General features: G+C 29.7%; 1 protein-coding gene across 5 annotated transcripts in view; it reads left to right on the top strand.

The window, feature by feature from the left end:
* The first annotated feature begins 2,031 nt into the window (after positions 1-2,031).
* The window catches only part of LOC117182378 (titin-like), a 45,094-nt gene continuing 22,344 nt past the window's right edge, over positions 2,032-24,781 (top strand). For 2 of the 5 annotated variants that reach the window (XM_033375585.1, XM_033375584.1), the window contains exons 1-2: positions 2,119-2,344; positions 16,540-21,431. In XM_033375585.1, coding sequence (XP_033231476.1) covers positions 2,338-2,344; positions 16,540-21,431 — 4,899 coding nt within the window. In that variant the 5' untranslated portion in view covers positions 2,119-2,337. The other 3 variants (XM_033375583.1, XM_033375586.1, XM_033375587.1) reach the window with 3 other exon arrangements.

Raw genomic sequence — 24,781 nt, forward strand, 5'->3', positions numbered from 1 at the left:
TTCGGTGAAATTCGGAACAATGAAGCGAGAGGTAATGTCGGAAATTCAAAATGGGAGGTAGAAAGGAGAAAAATGAGAAGGGTGTGTAATATTCGAGAAGGGGTTATGGAGTGGCAGGGCATAGAGTTAGAGCTATTTGGTTAAACAAGGAGAAGAGAGACGGACAAAGATTATAGATTCGAGGTACAATAGATGGTATATGATGGTCAAAGGGTTGACGAAACCAGAATATCTGCAAAAAATAAAAAAGGAAGAAAAATGGAGTAGGGTTGTACAGTTCAGAATGGGAGAAGGAGTGAGAGCATGCAGATATTGGATGAATGAAGAGGAGAATTTATGCAGAGTATGTGGATACGAAATGAAGTCATGGGCACATGTATTAGAGAGATGTACAGTAGAGGAAGAGGGACAGTTGAGTGTGGATGAGTGTGTAAGATGGATCTTGGATGGTAGTAGACAGGGAGTGATGTGGATGAAGTAAGGGAAAGCAAGGGAGTAGGGCAAAGCCAAACAAGGAGCGGTGGCCCTCAAACCCGTAAAAGGGAGAGATTAAATACATACATAATAAAAAAAATTAAGTTTTTAAAGGAAATTTTTAAGAAATTCAAAAGATTTCCAAGAATGTCGAAAAAAATGGTAAGATTTTAAAGCAATTTTTTAATTTTTTTTGTTAATAATTAATTAATTTGGGCTAATGATTCAATTATTTTATTGGAAATTTTTCTTTACTCATTTAATTCTTCCTTTATTTTTCAAAAAGTAATTTCCTTCTGTAAAAATTCTTATTAGAAAAATAATTTTTTTTGATCGAAGATGCAATTGAATTCATAATGAATTCAACTTTTTTTTAAATGAAAATATTATATTCGAAATATCGACTATTACATTTTTCGTTAAAAATTCAATTAAAATGGGTTGAAAGTTGACCTGCTTCATTAAAATTATTTTTTGTTGTTGTGAAGATTCATCATTTTAGAAAAAAAAATCACCTCTTTGGTTAGAAATTCGTGTTTTTGATATAAAATTCATCCGTTTTGATAGAAATTAAACTATTTCATTTGTTGTTTTCAAGTGCAACTGGTTAAAGAGTAATCTTTTTTGATTGAAGATTCAACCATTTTTTTGAAAATTCGTATTTTTTCAAAAATAATTGAAAAATTGAAAAGATTTTTTTTTAATTTCAACAAAATGTGGATTTTTAAAGATTTTGAAAAATATAAAAGAATTTTTTTAAGATTTATGGAAAAATTCAAAATAATTTTTCATTACAAAAAATTAATTTTAAAAGAAAATTGAAAAAGATTTCAGAACATTTTGAATCATTTTCTCAAATTTCCAAAGCGACTTTTATAGATTTTAAAGCAAAAATTTTTGTATTTTTCAAGGTATAAAACTTTATAAAGAACTCGAGTAATACCAAGAGATATTTAGATGTTTTGAAAGTATTCAAAGACAATTGAAATGTTGTAAATATTTCAACAAATTTTAAACAAAATGTAGATTTTTTAAGATTTCGAACAAAAAATTTCGATATATATTTATTTCTTTGGCAATAATTAATCGTTGATACCAAATACAGTAAAAAAAATAAATCTAAGAATTATTTACCAATTAGGCTACCAAAAATAATTAACCAAATTTGCAAAGTTTGCCAACAAAAAATATGAGAAAAAAGGTTAATAATTATTTTTGTCCAAATTAAGTAAACTTTCTTTTTTGATTTTTTAGCTGGGAAATTAACTCAAACAATAAAACGTTTCTGAGGCGAAAAAAAGTCGATCGAAGTTAAAATTGCTTAGAACAAAAAAAATATATATATATATTATTAATTCAGAGAATCCTTCTTCTGGAATTTAAATTTTCGCGGGCAAACAGCCATTAAATTTGGCGATTAGCCATAAGGCAATCAAAAAGCATAAATGCCGGATGGGGGGAGATTGCGTAGGCGTTGTAGATGGCACTGTGCGCTCTTTCAACGAATCACATCTGAATTCTAATGGAAATACCAAATGCCTCTTGTTTTTTTTTTTGTGTAAAAGTGGAAAGAACGGGAACTGATAGAAATTGACAAAATGACGACTGAGTTGATGACGACATGATTATTTGCACGCCGTGAGTACAAAACCGCTTTTGTCGGAATGTGTCGTTATTTATCTTGGGTACAGCGGTAAGTTTGTATATATGCACACTTTCGTAATTGATAAAAAACAATAGACCACAGACTGATGAAGACAGAACTGATTCCCTAAACGAGTGGACGGACGAATTTTGCCTGTTTAACAAACTGGGTTGCCGATTCCTTCCTTTACTTCTTCGTATTCGCTTGTGATTACTTGAATGATGGGTAAATATTACTATTGGAAATAAATTATTGATTTTTTTTAGACCTTTCTTCATTACACCACGTTGTAAACATCTGTTAACATTTGTCATTGATGATTGCCATATTCATCGTAGTGTGATCGTGTTCAATCACATTGCTCCAATCCCATGTCCTCGTATTGAAAACTTTCTGTTGTACTCAAAGCTCATTAATTTCGTTCACTCATCCAATTTCGAAATTTCCACAGGCTTATCAATTTATGTACATTTTAAACGAAGGCAAATCGTGACGCAGTTAATTTTTTAGGTTAGGACGCCGTGGAAAGTTCCGGTATTTGTGAAAATGGTTTAACATTTTGCCCTTACAGTGCTCCAAGTTCGAACCAATGTTTACAATATTAATTTTTTGAGTTTGGGCTTTGTATTACGAAAGTTTTCAACACTAATTTACATAATTTCTGTTTTTTCATTCGGGATTTCTTTTCCTATTTTTTGTATTAAATAATGCATGAAGGTAAACCCTTCGTTGGTTTTGATAAATGGGAGTCACCTTGGAGATTTATTGTTTATTAGAAGTGATAAAAGTGTAAATATACCATTAATTTTTTATATGAATATGGAATGAATTTCTTTACTAACCTCGAAGTTTCATAACAATTTTTTTTTGCTTGATTTTAGTTTATTTAGTTTTCAATTTTGTGTTGTTTTTTCACGTTTTGATTTGATGCCCAGCCTTAGACAGTACTCGAAACTATTTTTATTTTAGCTTCAGTTTTTTCGACTGGAAATCGATAACTGTTCTGCTGTAATCGTTAATCGATAAGCATGAAGAGAAGTATGTTGCATGGTTTTCAGGCATGTTTGGAATGCAAAGGCCTTTTTTATATAACAACAAATTGGTCGTTAATTTCAATCACTTTTAAATAGGTTTTAAAATATTAAAACTTCAAGAAAAGATTCTGAAACTAATTTTTTGAACCGCAGTTTATAATGTGTAAACATTTAAATAAACCATATTTTGCATTTTTCAGCCAAACATACGAATTCTTTACGAAATTGTTGAATTTTCAGTCTAAGAATAACCAAGACAGATTTCAATTACAAATTAAAAAACTGTTGAATACTAGCAAAAAATACGATTTAAAAAATTTTTTGAATGCTCAACTGAATAGATTAATTTTTAATCATACAGTTACATGTTTAAACAAAAACAATATGTTAAAAAAATACATTTATATTTTCTACCGAATAGTTGAATTCCAAAAACCAAGAGCATTAATTTTCTAATAAAAACGCGAATTTTCGGCAAAATACCTCAATTCTCAACTTACTTTTTGAATTTTTATCCAAAATGGCTGGCTGAAGAACTTCACCTTTAACTTAGCACCCTAAAAGAGTGTACCAAAGGCTAATCTAATTCAATAATTTTGTTCACAAGTCATCGTGCTCACAGGCAGACACATTCGTAAAAACCTGTTTTCTGGATTCAGGGGATCTCAAAACGTGGGCATTTGACAAAAACTGGAGGTGTTAAATTTTACACAAATTCAATACCTTCTCTGATGAAAATGTAAGAACACAAATCTTCAGCTACAAACTTAAAGGATAATTTTCAGAAAAATATTCAATTTTTCAAGCAAGGAGGTGAATTTTGAACTAAAATTGTGCATTTTCAAACCAAAGAGACGAATTCTCAATAAAAAAGGTGCCTTTTCAACTTTGTAATACTAATTTTCAAACAAAAAATGTAATAGTTGATATTTGAACCACAAAACATTTTAATCTGTAATAAAAACAGTGAATATGATTAAAAAAAGAAGAATTTTCAACAAAATACTTGAATCCTTAATTAACACTAATTAACTTTCGATCGAACATTGCATTTTTAACCAATGAAATTGATTTTGTACTAAAAGATAAGATTTTTTAAACCAAATACATCTATTTTATACCAAATAGTTTAATTTTTGACTAAGAAGATTAATCTTCTGCCAGAAAAGATTAATTTTTAACACCATACATTTATAATTAAATAGTTGAATGTTCTGCCAGAAAGACGAAACTTAAAAAAAATTACATAAATTGAACACAAAACAGTTGGAATTTTTAACAAATTGTTGAATTTTCACTATAAAAATACTCATTTTCACCAAAAAATGTAATAGTTGATATTTAAGTCAAGACAGATTTTAATTTTGAAATTTTTCTAATTTTTAAAAAGACTATTTGAATCCTCAACTAAAACAGATTTATTTTCAATCATACAGTTACATGTTTAAAGAAAAAATATTAATTTTTTACTAAAGACACGAATTTTTGTTCAAATACATGAATCCTTAACTAAGTAGTTAATTTTTCTATTAAAAAGCATACATTTTCGACAAAAATAGAACAGTTAAATTTCTATTTAAAGCCCTTAATTTTAAAACAAAATAAGGAGAATTTTCAACAAAATATTCAAGTTCTCAAATAAAGAGATGAATTTTTAACCAGTAAAATTGATTTTCTACCAAAAAATAGGAATTTTAAACCAAATACATATATTTTATACCAAAAAGTTCTTTTTCAACCAAGAAGATTAATATTTTACCAGAAGAGATGAATTTATTAACATGTCACATACCTTTTTAATAGAACTGCTGCTTTTTTACCAGAAAGACGAATTTTGAACTAATTTGATCAATGTTCAACTAAATGTTTTGAACGATGGATGTGATGTTAGTCCAAATTTTATTTTAATAATTTTTACTCTACATTTGTTTCGTTTCTACAAATTTTGAATTAAACGGTTTGATTTTTAAGCTAAAAAAGATCAATTTTTAACAAAAAATGATCTAGTCTAATTTTTATCGAGGAAAATTAATTTTCTATAAAAAGACTACTTCTACAAAACATATTATTTCTGTAGCATATATTTTTTTGTAAACAGTTGAACTTTCAACCCGAGAATATAAATAATAGATTTAATGCTTTCACGATGATTCATTTTGATATAAAGATTATATATATTAGATATATTTCTTGTTCCAATCGTGTACAAAATCGAGAATATAATTTTTCAACAAAAGGTTATTTTACAGCTATTCATTTGAATTTTTAATAATATATGTAGTTGAATTTTCAGTTTAAAAAAAGTAGTTTAACTTTCATCAAGGAGTTCAATTTTTATTTTAAAAAGATCAATTCTCAAAGAAAAGTGTACACTGTAAAAAAAGATTTGTGTAAAATTACAAAGTTTCGGAAAATTACATATTGTATCATTGTAAACATCACACACTTCACTGTGTGATTTTACAAAAGTATGTGAAACTACATCCTCTAGCGATTTAAATAAAAGGACCCTCGAACAGCAGTGTAATATTACACACTCGATAAAAATAAAATTACACATTCCCTCGTACGAACTTTACATTCAGAAGGGAAAATTCGGTCGCATCGTGTAAAAATACCATGACTTCGGTAAAATCACTTTCCTGTGATTGAAGATTACATCGAGATTTTTAATTTTTACCAAAGATCTTTAATTTTACCCTGGCGGAAACTGTAAAATTTTTTATTTATAATTAATTTAAAATTTAGAATAATTAATCATATAATATGTGAATACGAAAGCGTCTCTCGTGTTCGTTGTTTATCGATGCCTTCATCCTTCAATTTTGGAGCATTTTTATTCATGTGAGGAAATTGACAGTTATGTTCAACTTTTTTGACAGCTTTCACACAAAAATAGACCGAATTCGAGCTATTCCTATTTTACCTTTTACATTTTCTGATATTGGAACGGAAAAATGCGGTTATACAAAACTTATATTTCATATTTTTGTTACGGAATATTTAAACATAAAAAAAATACCCATAGTATCTTATGTGTTTTAGGTAAGTGGTAACGTGTCCGGCTTGTGTTTCTTCAATCTCCATGAAATTCTACGAAGTTTGAGCTTCGAGTGTTCGAAACCTGTCGCCCTGATAAATTTTATTTTATTCTTTCACTCCGATACACGAGGGTCCTTTTATTTACATCCGCCAGAGATTTAAAATTCAATAGATTTTTTTTACAGTGTAATAGTTGATATTTCACCAAAAAAGATTTTAATTTAAAAAGAAACAGTTGGATTTAACCAGCAAAGAGAAATTTTCAACAAAATACTTTAATTCTTATCTAAAACAGATTAACTTTCAATTAAATAATTGCCTTTTTAAACAAACAATTTATTTTTGTCCAAAAGGTACGAATTTTCAACCAAATAGTTCAATTATGTACCAAAATGTTTCATTTTCAGGCCGAAAATGCGGATTTTTTTTTGCAGGAAATTTTAATTTTAAAAACATAAATGTGAATTACCAACAAAAAAGTTAATTTTCAGCCAAAACAGATCAATTTTTAACCAGACAGTTTTATTTCTAAGCAAAAAAAAAGATAAAATTTCTGCAGAAAGTGATACATTTTAAAACTAAAAAGATGAATTTTCAACCAAGAAGTATGGTTTTTTTAAACAAATTTGTCGAATTAAAAAAAAAAATTCAATTTTTGATCAATTGATACAACTTTCAAATAGAAAAGATGAATTCTTAACCAAACATTTAATAATAGACTTTGAAATCGACAAGATTAATTTATAGACTTAAGAAAAGCGTTTTAAATAAGCATTGAAATTCATTTTTATTACTTAAAACATTTTTTTTATGGCACTTCAAAAAAAAACTTTGATACTGCTGACACTGTTTTTGTTCTTTACCTGAAATTAATTTTAAACTCTAATAGTTTCCAGTAAAAATCACTTAACTTTGATGGTATATATTTTTTTAATTTGTCATTCCGGAATGCTTTCCTGTTATAGATTCTCATTATTTGATTCTTCTGATTTGAAATTGTTCCATTTTTAAAGTTTACCTAATTTGGATTTTTGTTAATTTGAAATTGTTATTTTTTTTTCTAAATTAATGATTTATAAATCATTTAATTTCAAATGTTTTAAGTTTAAAATTGTCCTAACAATTTTTAATATAGGTTTTTAATTTATGCATGTTGGCTAGTTAGAATATTGATGCTTTCATTATCAAAAGAGGCTTTCAGGATCTTTGTAGCGATAGGCTTTAATAATGCATGCATAGATAGATTATGACGGTAAATTGGAAAGATAAGACATTAGAAATAGATTATAGAAAGTTGGGGGATGCTATGGTCAGGAAATTTTAAATAAACTGAAGTTGATTTTTTGTTGTTGAAAACTCAATAATTTATTACAAAGTCCATCTTCTTGGTGGCGAGTTTGTCTATTTTGTTAGGTGTTTCTTCTTTTTACATTATCATCATTTATAGTAGAGAACTTATTATAATTGTCCGAAATTGGACGATAACTATCGAAAAAATGAACGGATCAAATCGATCTTTGGGGCACTTTTTTTAGGCCCTAAAATTAAGGAAGAGTGCGTTAACCAGCCATTCTGCATACAAATTCAAAAAGTTCATCCTAATTACTTTTTTTCAATAAAAAGAAAATTATCAGAGGTATAGCATTTATAATATTTTAAAAAATCAACATTTTAAGCCTAGCAACGCATGATATGAAAAAAGGAGAAATCCATTGCTTTTGGAGTGCCTTACAAGATGATTATAACAACTTTTTGGATTTTCTCGAAAAATCGAAAAAAGAAGGTCCGTTAAGCTGGCAGTACCACATTGCAAAAATTGACTGAAAACCTATAGGGAATTTAGGGTTCATTTAGGGATAATTTAATGCCCCATTGCCAAAGTTAATGCTCTTCATTGAAACAAAAAAACCGGTGGTCATGCTAGCTTAACGTTAAGATAGCAGAACCGCACATAGTAAAAAACTAATTTTTCAAAATTTCTTTGCTCTATAATTTAGGGCTCACTTAATGCTCTATTGTCAAATTGAATGTTCCGCAATTTTTCGAAAAAACCTGTGGTCATGCTAGATTAACGTTAACCTAGCAGGACCACACAGAGAAAAAAACGAAAAACAAAAAATTGTTTAAACAATTATTTTTTAAACAAATTTACCACAAATAAATTATTTTCTTTTCGTTTCTCTTGCGTAATTCCAGGCTCATTTAAGGCTCCTGAAATATTATCAACTGAAAGTTTTGCGATATTTTCTTTGCCCGTTTTTTGTTATACAGGGTGATTTTTTATCTTGAAACTTTCAAATATCTCGAAAAATAGGCACTCTATAAAAAATGTTGTGAATCAAAATTTAATCACTCTGAGGAGTACATACACTGATGTTAAAATCGGTTCCCCCAAACCGCCCCGTGGGGGGGGGGGGGCAAGTTCGAAATCTTAAATGATATTTGAAAGTTTCAAGTTTAAAAAAACACCCTGTACATGGTGTTGTGCTACCTTAACGTTATAAAAAATACGTGAAGAAAACCATAAAACCCATTTTTACTCCTCGCATAATTTAGGGTTCATTGAGGACTAATTTGGACTCTAGTATTTTTTGTAAAAAATAGTTTTTGCAATAGCTTAACAATAAGTGGGTTCAAGATTGCTGTAAAACGTAATAAAAATGATTTTACAGAAAACTCACGTTATAGAATAATTGAGGGCTCTAGTAATATAATTAAATATTTAAAAAAAGTGTAAACAATTGTTGTTAAAATAAATTCACAAAAAAAAATGTTTTCTTTTTTCTTGCATAATTTCAGGCTCATTTAAGGCTCCTGGGTATCATCGACCGAAGGTCGCACGACTTTTTCTTTCCCCCCTTTTTTTGTTATATATGGTGTTCTGCCACCGTAATGTTATAAAAAATACACGAAGAAAACCATACAACCCATTTTTACTCTTTGCAGAACTTAGGACTAAATTTTGGGGTCTTTTATTTTTTGTAAAAAATAATGTTTGCAATAGCTTATCAATAAGTTAGTTCAAGAATAGGGCTCATTTGGGGCGCTGGGAATATGATAATTAAACATTTAAAAAAATGTTAAAACAATTTTTTATCTATTTTTACAAAAAATACTAGAATCCAAAAATAAAATAATTTTTTGGTGGTAAGTTGGTTTAAACAATAAGTTTTTAAACAATTTGTTGTTAAATTCATATATTACTTTTATGAAGCCCTTAGTGAGCCTTAATATAGGGCAGAAGAAGAAATTTGTTTAATTCATTTTTACCAGAATTGTTTAAAACAAAATTGTTTAAATAATACTTTGAAATTTTTCATTATCGTATTGCTAGAGCTCTAAATGAGCCCTAAATTATTGTAAAGAGAAATAATTCCTAAGTCATTTTTTTCATTAAGTGAGCTCAAAGTTATAGAGCAAAGACCACCATTTTTTTTTGTTTAAATGAAGAGCATTAAGTTTGACAATGTTGCATTAAATTAGCCCTAAATGAGCCCTAAATTCCCTATAGGTTTTTAGTCCATTTTTGCAATGTGGTGCTACCAGCTTAACGGGCCTGAAAAAAGAGGAATGAACAAAAATTGTGATCACAAAGAAAATTTACAAATTTGTTATGAATCACTTTTTATAGGAAGCCTAGTTTTGGTTTTAATAATAAAAATGACATTATAACAATAAAAATGAACAACATGTAGAAAAACGACAAAAGCTACCGAAAACAAATTGATAGGCGAAAGTTTTTCACCCAAAAAAGAGATACAACTTTTTTATAATTTATTACATTCTCATCATTTATGATTGAGAAAGTATTGGAATTGTCCGCAATTTGACACGGCATTCAAATTTTGAACCAACGACGCAAAATACGAAAATAAAGTCTAAAGGGAAATTATAGCTTTTGAAAAATCCTACAAAATTTCTTTTAACGATTTTTTTCAATAGGACTTGTTATTTTGTTTATATTTATCGAAAGTAGTATGCAGAAAATCGAAAATTCCAATATTACGCGAAAGACTCCAGATTCGTAAAAAATATAAAAGAAGACTTGTAGGATATTTTGTTTTATCCATAAAAAATAATGTCAAAACAAAAATCCTACTTTTAGCATTAAAACGCGAGGTAGGATTTAATTCTTTTGTTGATAATTCGTGTTTTTTTTTGGTTAAATTCAACTGTTTTGAAATGAAGATTTTTCAGTTGGAATATTATTTTAGTTTAAAAAAACTTTTTTGTCTTGTTTAAAATCGAACTATTTAGTTAAAACTGACTTTAAAATTGAATATTCTATGTTCGGTTGAAAATTTATCTTCGTAGACATTCATCTATTTGGTTGAAAATTCAACAATTTCAAAGACAATTATTTTTCGGTTAAAAATTCATTTTTTTGGTTGCTGATTTATTGTTTCAGTTGAAGACCCTTTTTCAAAATTTAACTATTTTGTTACAATTTACATTTAAAACAATTTTAACTGAAAATTTGACTATTTCATGATAGGTAGAAAATTAATCTTCTTCAGTTGAAATGTCAAATATTTGGTTATAAATCTATGTATTTTGTTAAAAAATAGTATTTTTTGGAACAAAGTTAATCTTGGTTGAAAATCAATCTATTTTTTGTCCAAAATTGATCTTTTTCGATAGAATTTTAATATTCTTATTTAAAAATTCATCTAGTTCATATATTTGTTAAAAAATTAAGAATTGATTGAAAATTAACTGTTTAACTGAGAATTAGTTGAAGCATGTTTTTTTTTGTGTAAAAATTCCTTTCTTCGGTTGAAAATGTAACTGTTTTCTATTTTGGTAAAAAAGTAATTCTTGGGTTGAAAATTCAACTATTTGGTTATAAATTCATTTTTAGCGAAGGTTATCATGTCAGTTAAAAGTTTATTTCTTAACTATTAACTATATTAAAATTTATTTTTAGTGCTGAAAATTTAATTGTTTCATTTTTTTGTTGAATATTTATTATTTTTAGTTGAAAATTAGTTCTTTTTTAACGGGTAACACAAAATTACATTATTGTTTTATGACAGGCATTTACTAACTAAAAATAAACAGAGTATAGAGTTTCGAGTTTCCGTACTAGAATAGAATATTATTATCTTATCTCATGATGTAAGTGCTAACATATATAATATGCTATTAGTTCTCTGGAGAAATAAGTAGCAAATATAAAAAATATGTCAATTGCGGTTGCAGAGCGATAACAAAGCAGAAAAACTTTGGCTATGTGATCAGAGAGTTTTTGAACTATTTGGTTAAAGATTAATTTTTGTTGTTGAATATTCATAATTTTATATAAAAATTAATTTACTTGATTGTAAATTTAACTATTTTGTTAAAATTTAATTTTTGAGTGGAAATTAATTTTTTCAACTGAGAATTTAAGTACAGTTGAACTCGGATTTGTGGCCCCCGGATTGGTGTTTTCCGAGAATTGACGCCGCTCCGCGGGTATCCGTGATAAAGCTGCAGGGAGATGTGCGGTGTTTACTCAAGCGGTTACCTGGGAAACTCCGTCACGACGTTGCGTCAATTCACTCGAAGCGGGAAGCACACACCTTTGCATAGCGAATATAGTGTACCTCTTTGGCCTTGACAATAGCGCGTCAGAAGTGAACATCAATTCATTTTATTCAAAAAAGTTATACTCTTGTTTGAAATTAATTTTTTACCAAAAGATTTTTTGTTAATATTTATTTGAAATTCAAATTGTTCTCAATAGTTCCAAATTGGTGGCGCCGTTTTAGCTACTTAATTGGCGCATTGGAAACGATGGCTTTGAAACCTTCTCTGTCTACTTCATACGATAGAAACAGAGATCTTGAAACCATCGTTTCGAAGTCAATCGCACCTTTTTGTAACCTCAAACTGTCAAGTGTTGACGTGAGAATGTTGAAAACTGTGTTTTTCGTTGACAATTAATCTAATATTTATAAAAGTAAGTGATTATCTGTTAATAACTTCTTAGAGTGTCTGGTTCTGAAGCAAAATAATCCGTAATTTTAGAAAACTTGTGTACTTCCCATTAGAAGTGTTTTACGAGGTGTTTTGCTTATTCATACATAGTTGAAAAAAGTGATGTTTAATCAAGCGAGAAACAGAGTATTTAGACCGATTATTCAACAGGAAGCTCTCATTTTAAAGAAGATAGCTTCAAGGTACTACGGCCTATCTGCCCTCTCGGCGACCGTTTTTTATTTTTTGGCGCTGGGCTGGATTTCGAAGAGCTGTGGCTCTCAATTGCAATGCACAGTAACGTACGTTACTTAAAGAAAATTTTATACTATTTATACTAAATTAAATATGTATGGAGTCTAATTGTCAACGAAACATGCGGGTTACTTTTTTTATGATATACAGAAATTTTTAACCATTTGAATACCTTTTTTATAGACACATCATCTTTTTAGTAGAAAATTCATTTGTTTTGTTGAAAATTCATCTATTTCATTGAAAATTTATTTTATTTCTTAGAAACTGATTTCTTTACCTGAAACTTAAGCTATTTTATTTTTTGCTGTATGTCTATCTCTTTTAATTTAAAATTCATCTGTTTTGTTCAAAATTTATTTATTTGGTTGAAATTACCAAAAAATACCAAATTTACCCAAGTAAATGAATAAAATTGTATTAATGACCAGCAACGACGCACAGTAGGGTATTTTGAATTTGTTCGTGCAAATAATCGACGACTCGTCAATTTTCAACCGAATTGAATTTTTTTCTATTTTAATACTCGTGAATAAATTTGCTGTCGGAGAGATATGCCACTATTGCGGTTTGAATCGTCAGTACGTCAAAAAAACGTCGACCAACGTCGGCAGACACAAAAATCATAAAATTCAGATTCCGCGAGTAATAAAACCATGGAAAAGAGTATAATGTCACTGATATAACAATTTCATATCGCATATAACTTTCTTTAATTTTTATGGTTATTAATTTTACTGATCAATCAGAGCAGATACTCACACACCCAAACATTTTCATCTAACGTGTCCGGAAACCTTACTTTAAAATAATACGTAGTACATTGATAAACAAATTTTGGTCGGTGTTTACTTATTTAAATAATAATTTTATTAAAATAAACATAAAAACTGCAAGAAAAAAAGAATAAATAAGAATGAATGAATTCCGCTAGAATTTTGTATAATTCGTTATTCATGAAATTTAATAACAGGTTCTAACATTCTTATCTATATTTTCCGTTACCAAAATAAAACGTTCGATTTCCAGTTTATTCAAACTTACAACAATAATATTTATTTGGTTAATTTCAATAACAGTTTGAAAATCATAAAAGAATTATTGATAATAATATTAATAATAATAATATTGAACAGGCTTTAATTTTAAATATTGAAAACTGACGAATTTTAAATTAAAAGTCGTTGACATTGAAGGATTTCCAATTAGGTATTTTCACTTGAATCAAGAGCTAACTTCCCCTCAGCTTTTAACGAAGTGAAGTAGCTGATATTTGAAGTGAAAATACCTCATTGTAAATATTCAAACCTGAACTCTTGAAGAAAAACTTTTAAAATTACACTCCTTTAAAATATAAGTCTTGATAATGGAATAATGTTTGACCAGCGCTGAACAATAGAAAAAAGTACGCCGAGAGGGCAGGTAAGCCGCGGTACCTTGATATCGTCTTGAGCTAACATTTATTTTTACGTGTAACAGCAAACTTTCTTTTTCATTTCCGTTTAATATTCAGTTTACTCTTGTATCCGTATTAGAAAAATAATTTTCAAAATATCTTTTACTGCACAAGAAAATCCACCGGAAATGGTTCATATGTCCCTCACTGTTTACGTTTGGATTGTCTCCCATCGTCGGTTCCAAAACCGGTATTTAATCCGAGTTCGGCTGTATTTAATTTTTGTTGAGAAATGTCTATTTTTTAGTTGAAAATTAATATCTTTGGTTGAAAATTCGTATTTGTTTTAAATATACAGTTTGTAATTGATAATTAAAATATTTTTTGATATCCATATCAACTATTAGACTTTTTGCTAAAAATTCATTTTTTTATTGAAAATTTGTCGCTTTGGTTAAAAATTGAACTATCATGTTGAAAAACCCCTTTTTTTCTTAGTTGAAAATTATTTGTTTTAACTGAACCTTTAATTCTTGCATTTTTGGGTCAAAATTTATATTTTAGAGTTGAAAACTCATTGTTGAAAATTAATGTATTAATGTCTGTCTTACACAGTTAATGAAGCACCCCGTATAAAATTCTTTCTGACTTGTCACAAAAGCGTTTAAAATAAATTTAGAAACAAAACTGGTTTGCATTAACATTATAGATCTTCCAGGTGTAATGTTTTTTTTTATATCTGAAAGAAAAATTTAGAACGATGAGGGAAAAGTCAGGAAATTTCGAAATTAAGATTGTGAAGTTGCGAACTCGTTTACTGTTCTATCAAATACAACATTTTATAGTTTTTTTTATCTGAAGTATTTTGTTTCGACATGCTATTTTTAATAAAATCAAGTCTACAGACAAATTTTTTTGATTGAATTTGGTGTTTCAAAGTAAAAATATTTTGTGAACAAAAAAGCTGTATTTAAAAATATTTATAAACTAATACGCATATAAATAACCAAATTTTTAACTATAAAAATAAAATTAATCTAAATTATTATTTTATTTCTTAGAATTGAGAATATTCGCTCCATTTAGGAATGTTTTACGCACTTAAAACGTTTATCTATATAAAATAAAAATTAATATACTGAATAAATCAGTGGATCTTGAAATTTTTTTTTCAAGTTTCTCATGTAACCTTAAGCTTAGGTTTAGGTGTAAATAAACAATTCGAACATCTGCTGCAGATTATATGCATTCTCTCGTTATTATTATATAATAATATAACTTATAATTGTTTCTTATATAATATTCGATTCGTGGAATTATAGAAAAATAATAGAATAATTAGGATTTATTCCAATGCTGTAGTACAAATAGGATACAATTTTTGTTCATCCAACTCTTTGATCATCTACTTTTTTACAAAATAAATAAATCCTGAACGATGTATTGCTACTATTCTGGAGAAACAGATTTTAATAACAATCAAATTTCTAATTTAAGACTATCTATTAAATTAAACATTAACTAGTTATGTACATGGTTGCTACAAATTGTTATTTTTAATTAGCAGTAAACCATCTTATTTTTACTTATCATTCCCAACAAGTTTTTTTTCATTTGGTTAGCGTTTTTGCTAATTAATGAAGGATGTCTAGCGGATCGGGAATCAGCTAGAAGAAAATCTGATGGCTTCATTTTGAAAGTTTTTCGATGCTAGTTTAAGTTCTTTTAATGTTGGTGATATGAAAGTTAACATTTCTTCTAAATAGGTCAAAAGCTATTGAAATTCTGTATGAAAGAAGTCAGGATGAAGATATTTGCTAAATTATTTAAGAATATGTTTCCAAATAGTGCAAATTTCAATGTTGATTCAAATTAACATTTTAAAGTAAATGGGCTTTATCATTAAATGCTGTTTTTAACATATTTTTAAATAGTATATTCAAATTAGAAACAGATTTCACGATTATGGGAACCTTCGCTGCTAAGTTGCTACAGAAAAGTAGGAAAATTTTTAAGATATCATGCCTAGGAAAATAATAAAAATCAAATTTAAGGTAAACGCCCCAGTATTCGTAATGCCAATTTGCTTGTATTTTATTTGATTTTAATATAAAAATGATTAAAATGCTAAAATTAGTTGGGTTTTATCGATAAATGTTACTTTTAGCTTATTTTTAAAACAATATATTCAAATTGTAACCAGTTTTCACGATTTCTGGGACATTCACCTTCTACATATTTCAAATAAATCAGCAGAAATAAAGTTTTGATTTCTCCAACATTTTTGTTGGAGACAATAATTGAGAAAAGAACTTGAAAGTGGCTCATTTTATAGATAAATCCGATAGGTTTCTACCTATTTCAGATAAAAAATATTGAGTCATATAATTAACATTAAAAGAACTTAGGCAGTCAACGACAAACAGGTGATGTACTTGTGATCAGCAATGAAGTTTGAATTGATATTTATCACTTCAGAGGGGCGAAACCGGAAAATCTCCAAGACTTTAAAATTGCCTGATAACTAGACACCCTGAATATCTACATTTCAAAATAAATTTAAAGTGTAAATATTTTATGAACAAATAAATGAACGTAATACTGAATAAATAAATAATGAGCAACAAGAAAATACGTAAATTTATTGATTAATATAATGTTTATATTTGTTCGCAAAATATATATAATATTTGATCCTAATTTCCACAATTATTATTTTCTGTCTCATGTAGATGAATTTGAATCTGAATCGCTGGACGTGGGTGACTTTGAAGTGGTAGACGAATGCGAAAGTGAAGAAGAATCGGAAACTGAAGAGAACTCTGAAAATAAATCAAAGAACGATTTGCGAGAGGAAGATAGTGATTCGAGAGATAAAGTGAATCTCAAGAACCTACTAAAGACGATTACTGAGCCGAATACAACAGAAGCGATGGACGCTTCTGATAGTAATGAAACCGTTACTACAGAAGCCGCAAAATCTGATGTTTCAAAAGAAGCTGAGATGGAAGTCACAGAAGGACAAGCAAACGCAGAAAAATCAACCGTGAACAAAACTGACCTCACTGAATCTGTAAAAAAAAGTAAAACGGAAAACGCAGAGATTACGGAAGCCAAGAACGTAGAAAACAAAATTACTGTAGAGAAAGAAAGAGAAGATAAAACTTCTGAAGAGATGGAAGTCGATAAAACTGCAGAGGAGACCAAAAATGACGAACTGAAAGGTGAACAAGACAAGAAAATAGACCTCATTGCTGCCGACAAATTGGAGATAAAACTGAAAATTCCAGAAAAAGAAGTAGAGGAGAATGTAGAAAAAATGGACGTAGATGAACCAACGTCGAGCGAAGAAAAACAACATGAGGAGGAAAAAGGGAAAGTTCAAGATAGACCGAGTAAAAAGTCTGTAGAAGTAGAGAAAGCAGTGGCTAAAACTACAGAAAAGTTGGAAGTAGAATCAAAACCTTCCGAAATTAAGGAAGGCGTGACTGTCAAAATACCAAAAACTACGAAGCAAGAAGAAAATAAAGAGTTGGATGTTACAGAAAAACCGGAAGCTGAAAAATTAGCCGAGAATAAGTCTGTAGAAAAATCTCCAGAAAAGAAGCCAGAGGAAAAGACGGTCGAAAAACCTACAGAGAAAAAATCGGTTGCAGTTGAGAAAAAACCAGTTCAAAAGAAATCTGTAGAAAAACCTGCAGAAAAAAAGTCTACAGTAAAGAAAATAGAAGAACCGAAACCTGTTCAAGAAGAAGAAAAAAGACGAGAGAAGAAAAAAGCAGATGTAGATAAAACTGCAGAGGAGACCAAGAATGGAGAACCGAAAGACGATGAAGGCAAAGAAATAAACCTTAAAGCTGCCGAAAAATTGGATGATAAACTGAAAATTCCAGAAAAAGAAGCACAGGAGAATTTAAAAAAAATAGAATTCGACGAACCGAGTGAAAAGCCGGTAGAAGTTGAGAAAGCTGAAAAATCAACCGAGAATAAGTCTGTAGAAAAATCTTTATCTGGTACAAATTCTAAGACACAAGATTCCGTAGAACCGAAACCTGTTGACAAGCCTGTAGTAAAGGTGAAAATTCAAGAACAGAAACCCGTGGAAAAGCCTACAGATAAAAAACCTGCTGAGCAAAAATCGGTTGATACTTCTAAGACACCGAAACCTGTAGAAAAACCGACAGAACAAAAATCTGCTGATAATTCTAAGACACTCAAGCCTGTAGAAAAACCGGTTGGAGCTTCTAATATATCGAAAGCTATAGAAAAGCCTGCAGAACGAAAATCTGTTCAGGCTTCTAAGACACCGAAACCTGTAAAAAAAGCTGTTGAACCTTCTAAGAAACCGAAGCCGGTAGAAAAACTTGCAGAACAAAAACCTGCAGAACAGACACCTACATTACAAAAACCTGCAGTAAAAAAATCTGTTGAAGCTTCTAAGGCATCGAAGCCTGTAGACAAACCTGCAGAACAAAAATCTGTTGAAGTTTCTAAGACGCCAAAACTTGTAGAAAAACCTGCAGCACAAAAATCCGTTGAAGCTTCTAAGACACCGAAGCCGGTAGAAAAACTTGCAGAACAAAAACCTGCAGAACAGAAACTTGCAGTCCAAAAACCTGCAGTAAAAAAATCTGTTGAAGCTTCTAAGGCACCGATGCCTGTAGAAAATCCTGCAGAACAAAAACCTGTTGAAGTTTCTAAGACACCGAAACCTGTAGAAAAACTTGCAGCACAAAAATCTGTTGAAATTTCTAAGCCACCGAAACCTGTAGAAAAACTTGCAGAACAAAAACCTGTGGAACAGAAACCTACATTAACAAAACCTGCAATAAAAAAATCTGTTGAAGCTTCTAAGGCATCGAAGCCTGTAGACAAACCTGCAGAAGAGAAATCTGTTGAAGCTTGTGAGACACCGAAATCGGTAGAAAAACCTGCAGAACAAAAATCGGTTGCAGCTTGTAAGACACCAAAACCCCCAGAAAAAAAATCTGTTGATACTTCTAAAACACCGACGCCTGTAGGAAAATCTGGAGAACAAAAATCGGTTGAAACTTCTAAGACACCAAAACCTGCAGAGCAGAAATCTGTTCAATCTTCCAAGGCGCAAAAGCCTGTAGAAAAACCTGCAGAACAAAAACCTGTTGAAGTTTCTAAGACGCCAAAGATTGTAGAAAAACCTGCAGAACAAAAACCTGTTGAAGTTTCTAAGACTGTGAAACCTGTAGAAAAATCTACAGAGCAAAAATCTGTTGAAGCTTCTAAGACATTGAAACCTGTGGAAAAAGCTGCAGAACAAAAATTTGTTGAAGTTCCGAAGGCAACGAAACCTGTAGAAAAACCTGCAGAACAAAAATCTGTTGAAGTTCCGAAGACACCAAAGCCTGTAGGAAAACCTGCAGAACAAAAATCGGCTGAAGCTTCTAAGACACCAAAACCTGCAGAAGAAAAATCTGTTGCAGCTCCGCAGACACTGAAGCCTGTAGGAAAACCTGCAGAACAAAAATCTGTTGAAGCTCTGAAGACACCGAAGCCTGTAGGAAAACCTGCAGAACCAAAATCGGCTGAAGCTTCTAAGACACCAAAACCTGCAGAACAGAAATCTGCTGAAGCTTCTGAGATCCCAAAGCCTGAAGAAACACCTGAGGATCAAAAATCTGTGGAAGCTTCTAAGACACCGAAACCTGTAGGAAAACCTGCAGAACAAAAATCGGTTGATGCTTCTAAGACAACAAAACCTGCAGAAGAAAAATCTGTTGCAGCTCCGCAGACACCGAAGACTGTAGGAAAACCTGTAGAACAAAAATCTGTTGAAGCTCCGAAGACACCGAAGCCTGTAGGAAAACCTGCAGAACAAAAATCTGTTGAAGCTCCAAAGACACCGAAGCCTGTAGCTTCTAAGACACCAAAACCTGCTGAGCAGAAATCTGTTGAATTTTCCAAGACACCAAACCCGGAAGAAAAACCTGCAGAACAAAAACCTGTTAAAGTTTCTAAGGCAGCGAAACCTGCAGAACAAAAACCTGTTGAAGCTTCTAAGACTCCGAAACCTGCAGAACAAAAATCTGTTGAAGCTCCGAAGACACCGAAACCTGTAGGAAAACCTGCAGAACAAAAATCTGTTGAAGCTCCAAAGACACCAAAGCCTGTAGGAAAACCTGCAGAACAAAAATCGGTTGAAGCTTCTAAGACACCAAAACCTGCAGAGCAGAAATCTGTTGAATTTTCCAAGACACCAAACCCGGAAGAAAAACCTGCAGAACAAAAACCTGTTGAAGTTTCTAAGGCAGCGAAACCTGCCGAACAAAAATCTGTTGAAGCTCCGAAGATACCGAAGCCTGTAGGAAAACCAGCAGAACAAAAATTGGTTGAAGATTCTAAGACACCAAAACCTGCAGAACAGAAATCTATTGAAGCTTCTAAGACACCGAAGCCTGTAGACAAACCTGCAGAACAAATATCCGCTGAAGCTTCTAAGACACCAAAGCCTGACGAAAAACCTGAGGAACAAAAATCTATTGAAGCATCTAAGACACCGAAACCTGTAGAACAAAAATCCGTTGAAACTTCTAAGACACCCAAGCTTGTAGAAAAACCTGCAGAACAAAAATCTGTTGAAGCTTCTAAGACACCGAAACCTGTAGGAAAACCTGTGGAACAAAAATGCGTTGAAACTTCTAATACACCCAAGCCTGTAGAAAAACCTGCAGAACAAAAATTTGTAGAAGCTTCTAAGACACCGAAACCTATAGAAAAACGTGCAGCTGAAGAAATTACAATAATAGGCGAAGAAAGTAACGATAAAACGGAAACTACTTCTAAACCCAAAGATTTGAAAGCTAAAGTTGATCAATCACCAACAGTTGTAACAGAAAATCAAAAAGTCCTTGATGTTGCTAAACCAACTTCAGTGACACAATCTGTCGGAAAAGAAGCTGTAGTTGATGAATCTTCAAGAGAATCTACAAAAAAGCAGGAGATTAAAGAAGAACTATCGGAGTTGGAGATCGTAGAAGAAAAACCTGTAAATTCGAATGGTTCGTCAGAAGGAAGACTGGTTGTAGATATTGCTGATGATGTTGAAGTTATCGTAATGATAGAGAAAAGCGAGACGGAATTGAGTGTTAAATCTGAGTCTCCAGTTTCTGCAGCTGCAGTTCCTAATAATACAGATAAACCTCTTCAAGAAAATGCAGCGAAGAAACGAAAACTTAATGAAACTAGTCCGGATGAAGAGAATGAAGAAATTAACGTTGCTAAGAAAATTGCACTTTCGACGAATATAGTGCCGGGTGAGAAGGTGAAATCAGAAGTTGCTAAATTCAGTGGAGAGTTGATAGACATTGGATCCAGTCCGGAGAATTCTGAAAAGGTGGGTGCTTCGGAGACTTCAAAGAATAATACAGTGAACGTTGTTGTGAGTGCCGAGAACAAACCAGAATCGACCAGCGGGAAGAAACTGGATATGACTGATGAAGAAATTATGAACAATTTGGACGAAATTGAGAGCATTGTTTTGAATTCAACATCGTTTAAGGTCGACGGTGAAACTAAAAAGGAGAGCGAAGGAGAGAAGAAAGAAGATCCGAGTGTGGTGAAGCACAAGAACGAGTGGTACGAACCTAAGGTGAGTTTTCGATTTTTAAAAATGATAAATTTCAGGGTTGCTACAAAGCCTAGAATACCCGAACGTCTTGGAATTTTGAGAATGTTTTAAAAATCCTGGAAAAGTCATGGAATTTTAAAAAAAATGTCGACTTCGAATAAGTCTTAATCATTATTTTAGTACTTCACGTTAAATTTTACATTTTCGAATTGATTGTTTTATTAATAAGAATAATACGATTATACTTCTAGAATTTGTTTAAACTTTATAATACTATTAGTGAGAAGCTATGATTGTTCACGAAATTGTCTTAGAATATTCCAAGCATTCCTTCCTTGGTTGGGGATTCAACTATTTTGTTGAAAATTTGTCTTTCTTCATTTAATTCAACTGTCTTCTATTTAAAATAAAATTAGTTTCTGGTTAAAACATCTCCTATTACATTATTCGTTGTAAATTCATATTCTTTGGTTGAAAACTCGTTGGTTAACATTTTTGGTTGAACAGTAAATTCAGCTATTCTAGTTAAAGATTCATCAATTCAATTTAATTTTTTTTGTGAAAATGTAACTTTCCTTCTTTTAGTAGAAAACTTATATTTTTTAAATAAAGATTAGTCTTTTAAGTAAAAAACTAATCTTGTTATGAAATGTACTGTTCTTTAAAAATAATAATGCAATGTTTAAAAATTAGTTTTTTGTTACTGAAAACTCATATTTTCCATTTGGAAAGTCAACTTTTTTCAGAAAATTCGACTTTCCTTGAATTTGTAGCAATTTGGGTGCCATTTTTTTCCTTTTTGACTGAATGATTTTTTGTTAAAAATTGGTCTCCTTTTAAAATTTATCTCTTTGGTTGAAAATTCGACTGTTTTGTTAACAATGTATTCTTATTGTTAAATATTAATTTTTTTCTAAAAATTTAACTTTTCTATTTCTGGATGAAAGTATATCTTGTTTAGTTGATATTCTTTGTTGAAAGTTCGTCTTTTTGGTTTTAAAATTGTTCTCTTTTGGTAGAAATTTCAAATATTTTATTTGCTCGTTAAAAATTTGATTTTTTTTTTTGAAAATTCATCTATATAATTGAAAATTAATATATTATGTTGAAAATTCGTGTTTTTTGTGAAAAATTAACTTTCTCGGTTGAAAATTCATCTTGCTAGTTAAAAATGCAACCATCCTAGTTGACGAGTTATTATTTTAGTTGAAAATTAATCGCTTTGGTTGCAAATTAATTTTTTTTATTGGAAACTCGTTTTTTGTTGTTGAAAATTAATTTTTTTAGCTGCAAATTTTACTATTCCATTTTTTGTTAAAAAGTATATTTTTGGTTGGAAATTTATCTATTTTGGTAGAAAATTCAACTACTTTATTTGTTTGTTAAACAATGGAATTTTTTCTGAAAATTCAACTTTTTGGTTAAAAATCCATCTTTTTCTTATTTGAAAATTGAACTATCCCAGTTGACGGTTTATTATATTAGTTGAAAATTAGTTACTTTGGTTGCAAATTTATTTTTTAAAATTGTAAATTCGTTTGATTTTTTGTTGTTGAAAATTTATTTTTTAAGTGAATATATATAGCTATTTTGGTAGAAATTTCAAATATTTTATTTATTTGTTAAAAAATGGTTCCTTTTTTTATTGAAAATTTAACTATTTCGTTGAATTTTTTTTTTATTTGGTAATTCAACTATTTGTTTGAAAATTCATGTCTTTTTGTTGAAACTTTGCATTTTTTGGTGAAAAATATTAACCTTCTTGGTTGAAAATTCATCTGTTCGGTTGGAAATTCATTATTCTAGTCGAAAATTCAAGTACCGCAGTTGACGATTTATTATTTTAGTAAAAATTAGTCACTTTTTTTAATTGATCTATTTTGGCAGAAACTTCAGTTATTTTATTTCTTTGTTAAAAAAATTGATCCTTTTTTGGTTGAAAATTGAACTATTTCGTTGAAAGTGGTTTTTTTTTTAATTTGGTAATTCAACTATTTGTTTCAAAATTCGTCTTTTTGTTGAAACTTTGCGTTTTTTGGTAAAAAAATTAACTTTCTTGCTTGAAAATTCATCTGTTCGGTTGGAAATTCATTATTCTAGTCGAAAATTCAAGTATCCCAGATGATATCTTATTATTTTATTTAAAAATTAGTCATTTTGCTTGCAAATTAAATTTTTTTAATGGAAATTCGTTTTTTCTTGGTTGAACATTAATTTTTTAGCTGAAAATTTAACTATTCCATTTTTTTGTTAAAATGTATGTTTTTTAGTTGAACAGTTATCTTTTTGTTTGAAAATTTAATTATTCCAGTTAAAGATGCATAATTTTAGTTAAAAATTCCTCAGTTTGTTTGAAAATTTTATTTGATTAAAAATTCATGTATTTTGATGAAAATTTATATTTTTTGGTAAAAAATTCATCTTTTGGTTGAAAATTCCACTATTGGTTAAAAATTCAACTATGTTGTTGAAATTGCAATACTTTTACTCGAAGTATTAGGAATTTTAAGCGTTTTAAAAGTAAATTTAATGTAGTAACTAAGTGAATTGGACTTAACAGAAGATATCTCCCTATTTTCTTTTAAAAAAACCTCATTCCCACTATATTTAAAGGCTATCTTCTCACCAGAAAATATCAGATCAAAATATTAATAGGCTTAATATACACTTAATTTCAGGTATATGAATATAAAATAAAAATTTGTTTTAATTATTATTCAAGTTATTTATATATTTAGTATTATTTATTTGATTAATCGATGGTGATTATATATATTTAATCATTTCTTATAGTTTGTCGAAGCTTTCTTAATTAAACATATTAATTAAATTTCTCAGAAACTTGTAATATTAAGAAGTCGCGTATTCTTTAACCCTTCGAGTACACACCTATTTTTTCGAACATCTCCTACACACTGGTGACCCTGTTCACTTTTTGGTTGTCTATAACTTCACATCTACTGAACCTTTTTACATACCAAAATTAAGAGGTATGCTTTCATGTGTTTTAAAATAATTTATAAGCATTATAAGTGTTTTTAAAATCTTTAACATACTTAAAAAAAATCGCAAAAAAAATATTGATGCAAAAAAGGAAGTTTTATTTAAAAAATCAAAACTTTAATTTTTAATATTTTAGCTAAGAATGTATGTGAATACTCTCAAAGTATGTCTAAATAATAAAAAAATAGTCCTACTTCGTGCTTTAATAAAAGGTATTTATTTCGCATACTGACAAAGGTTGATCTGTAAGGTGTGAAAAATCGTAATTATTTCACATACAGTCTGTCAAGTTAAAGCGTGGGTGGCTTTACTCGCAGTCGGTAAGGTGTATCGACATGATTTTGGTGTCAAAATATTAAGAAGAGCTC

Source organism: Belonocnema kinseyi, chromosome 10 (assembly GCF_010883055.1).
Source record: "Belonocnema kinseyi isolate 2016_QV_RU_SX_M_011 chromosome 10, B_treatae_v1, whole genome shotgun sequence".
NCBI lineage: Eukaryota > Metazoa > Arthropoda > Insecta > Hymenoptera > Cynipidae > Belonocnema > Belonocnema kinseyi.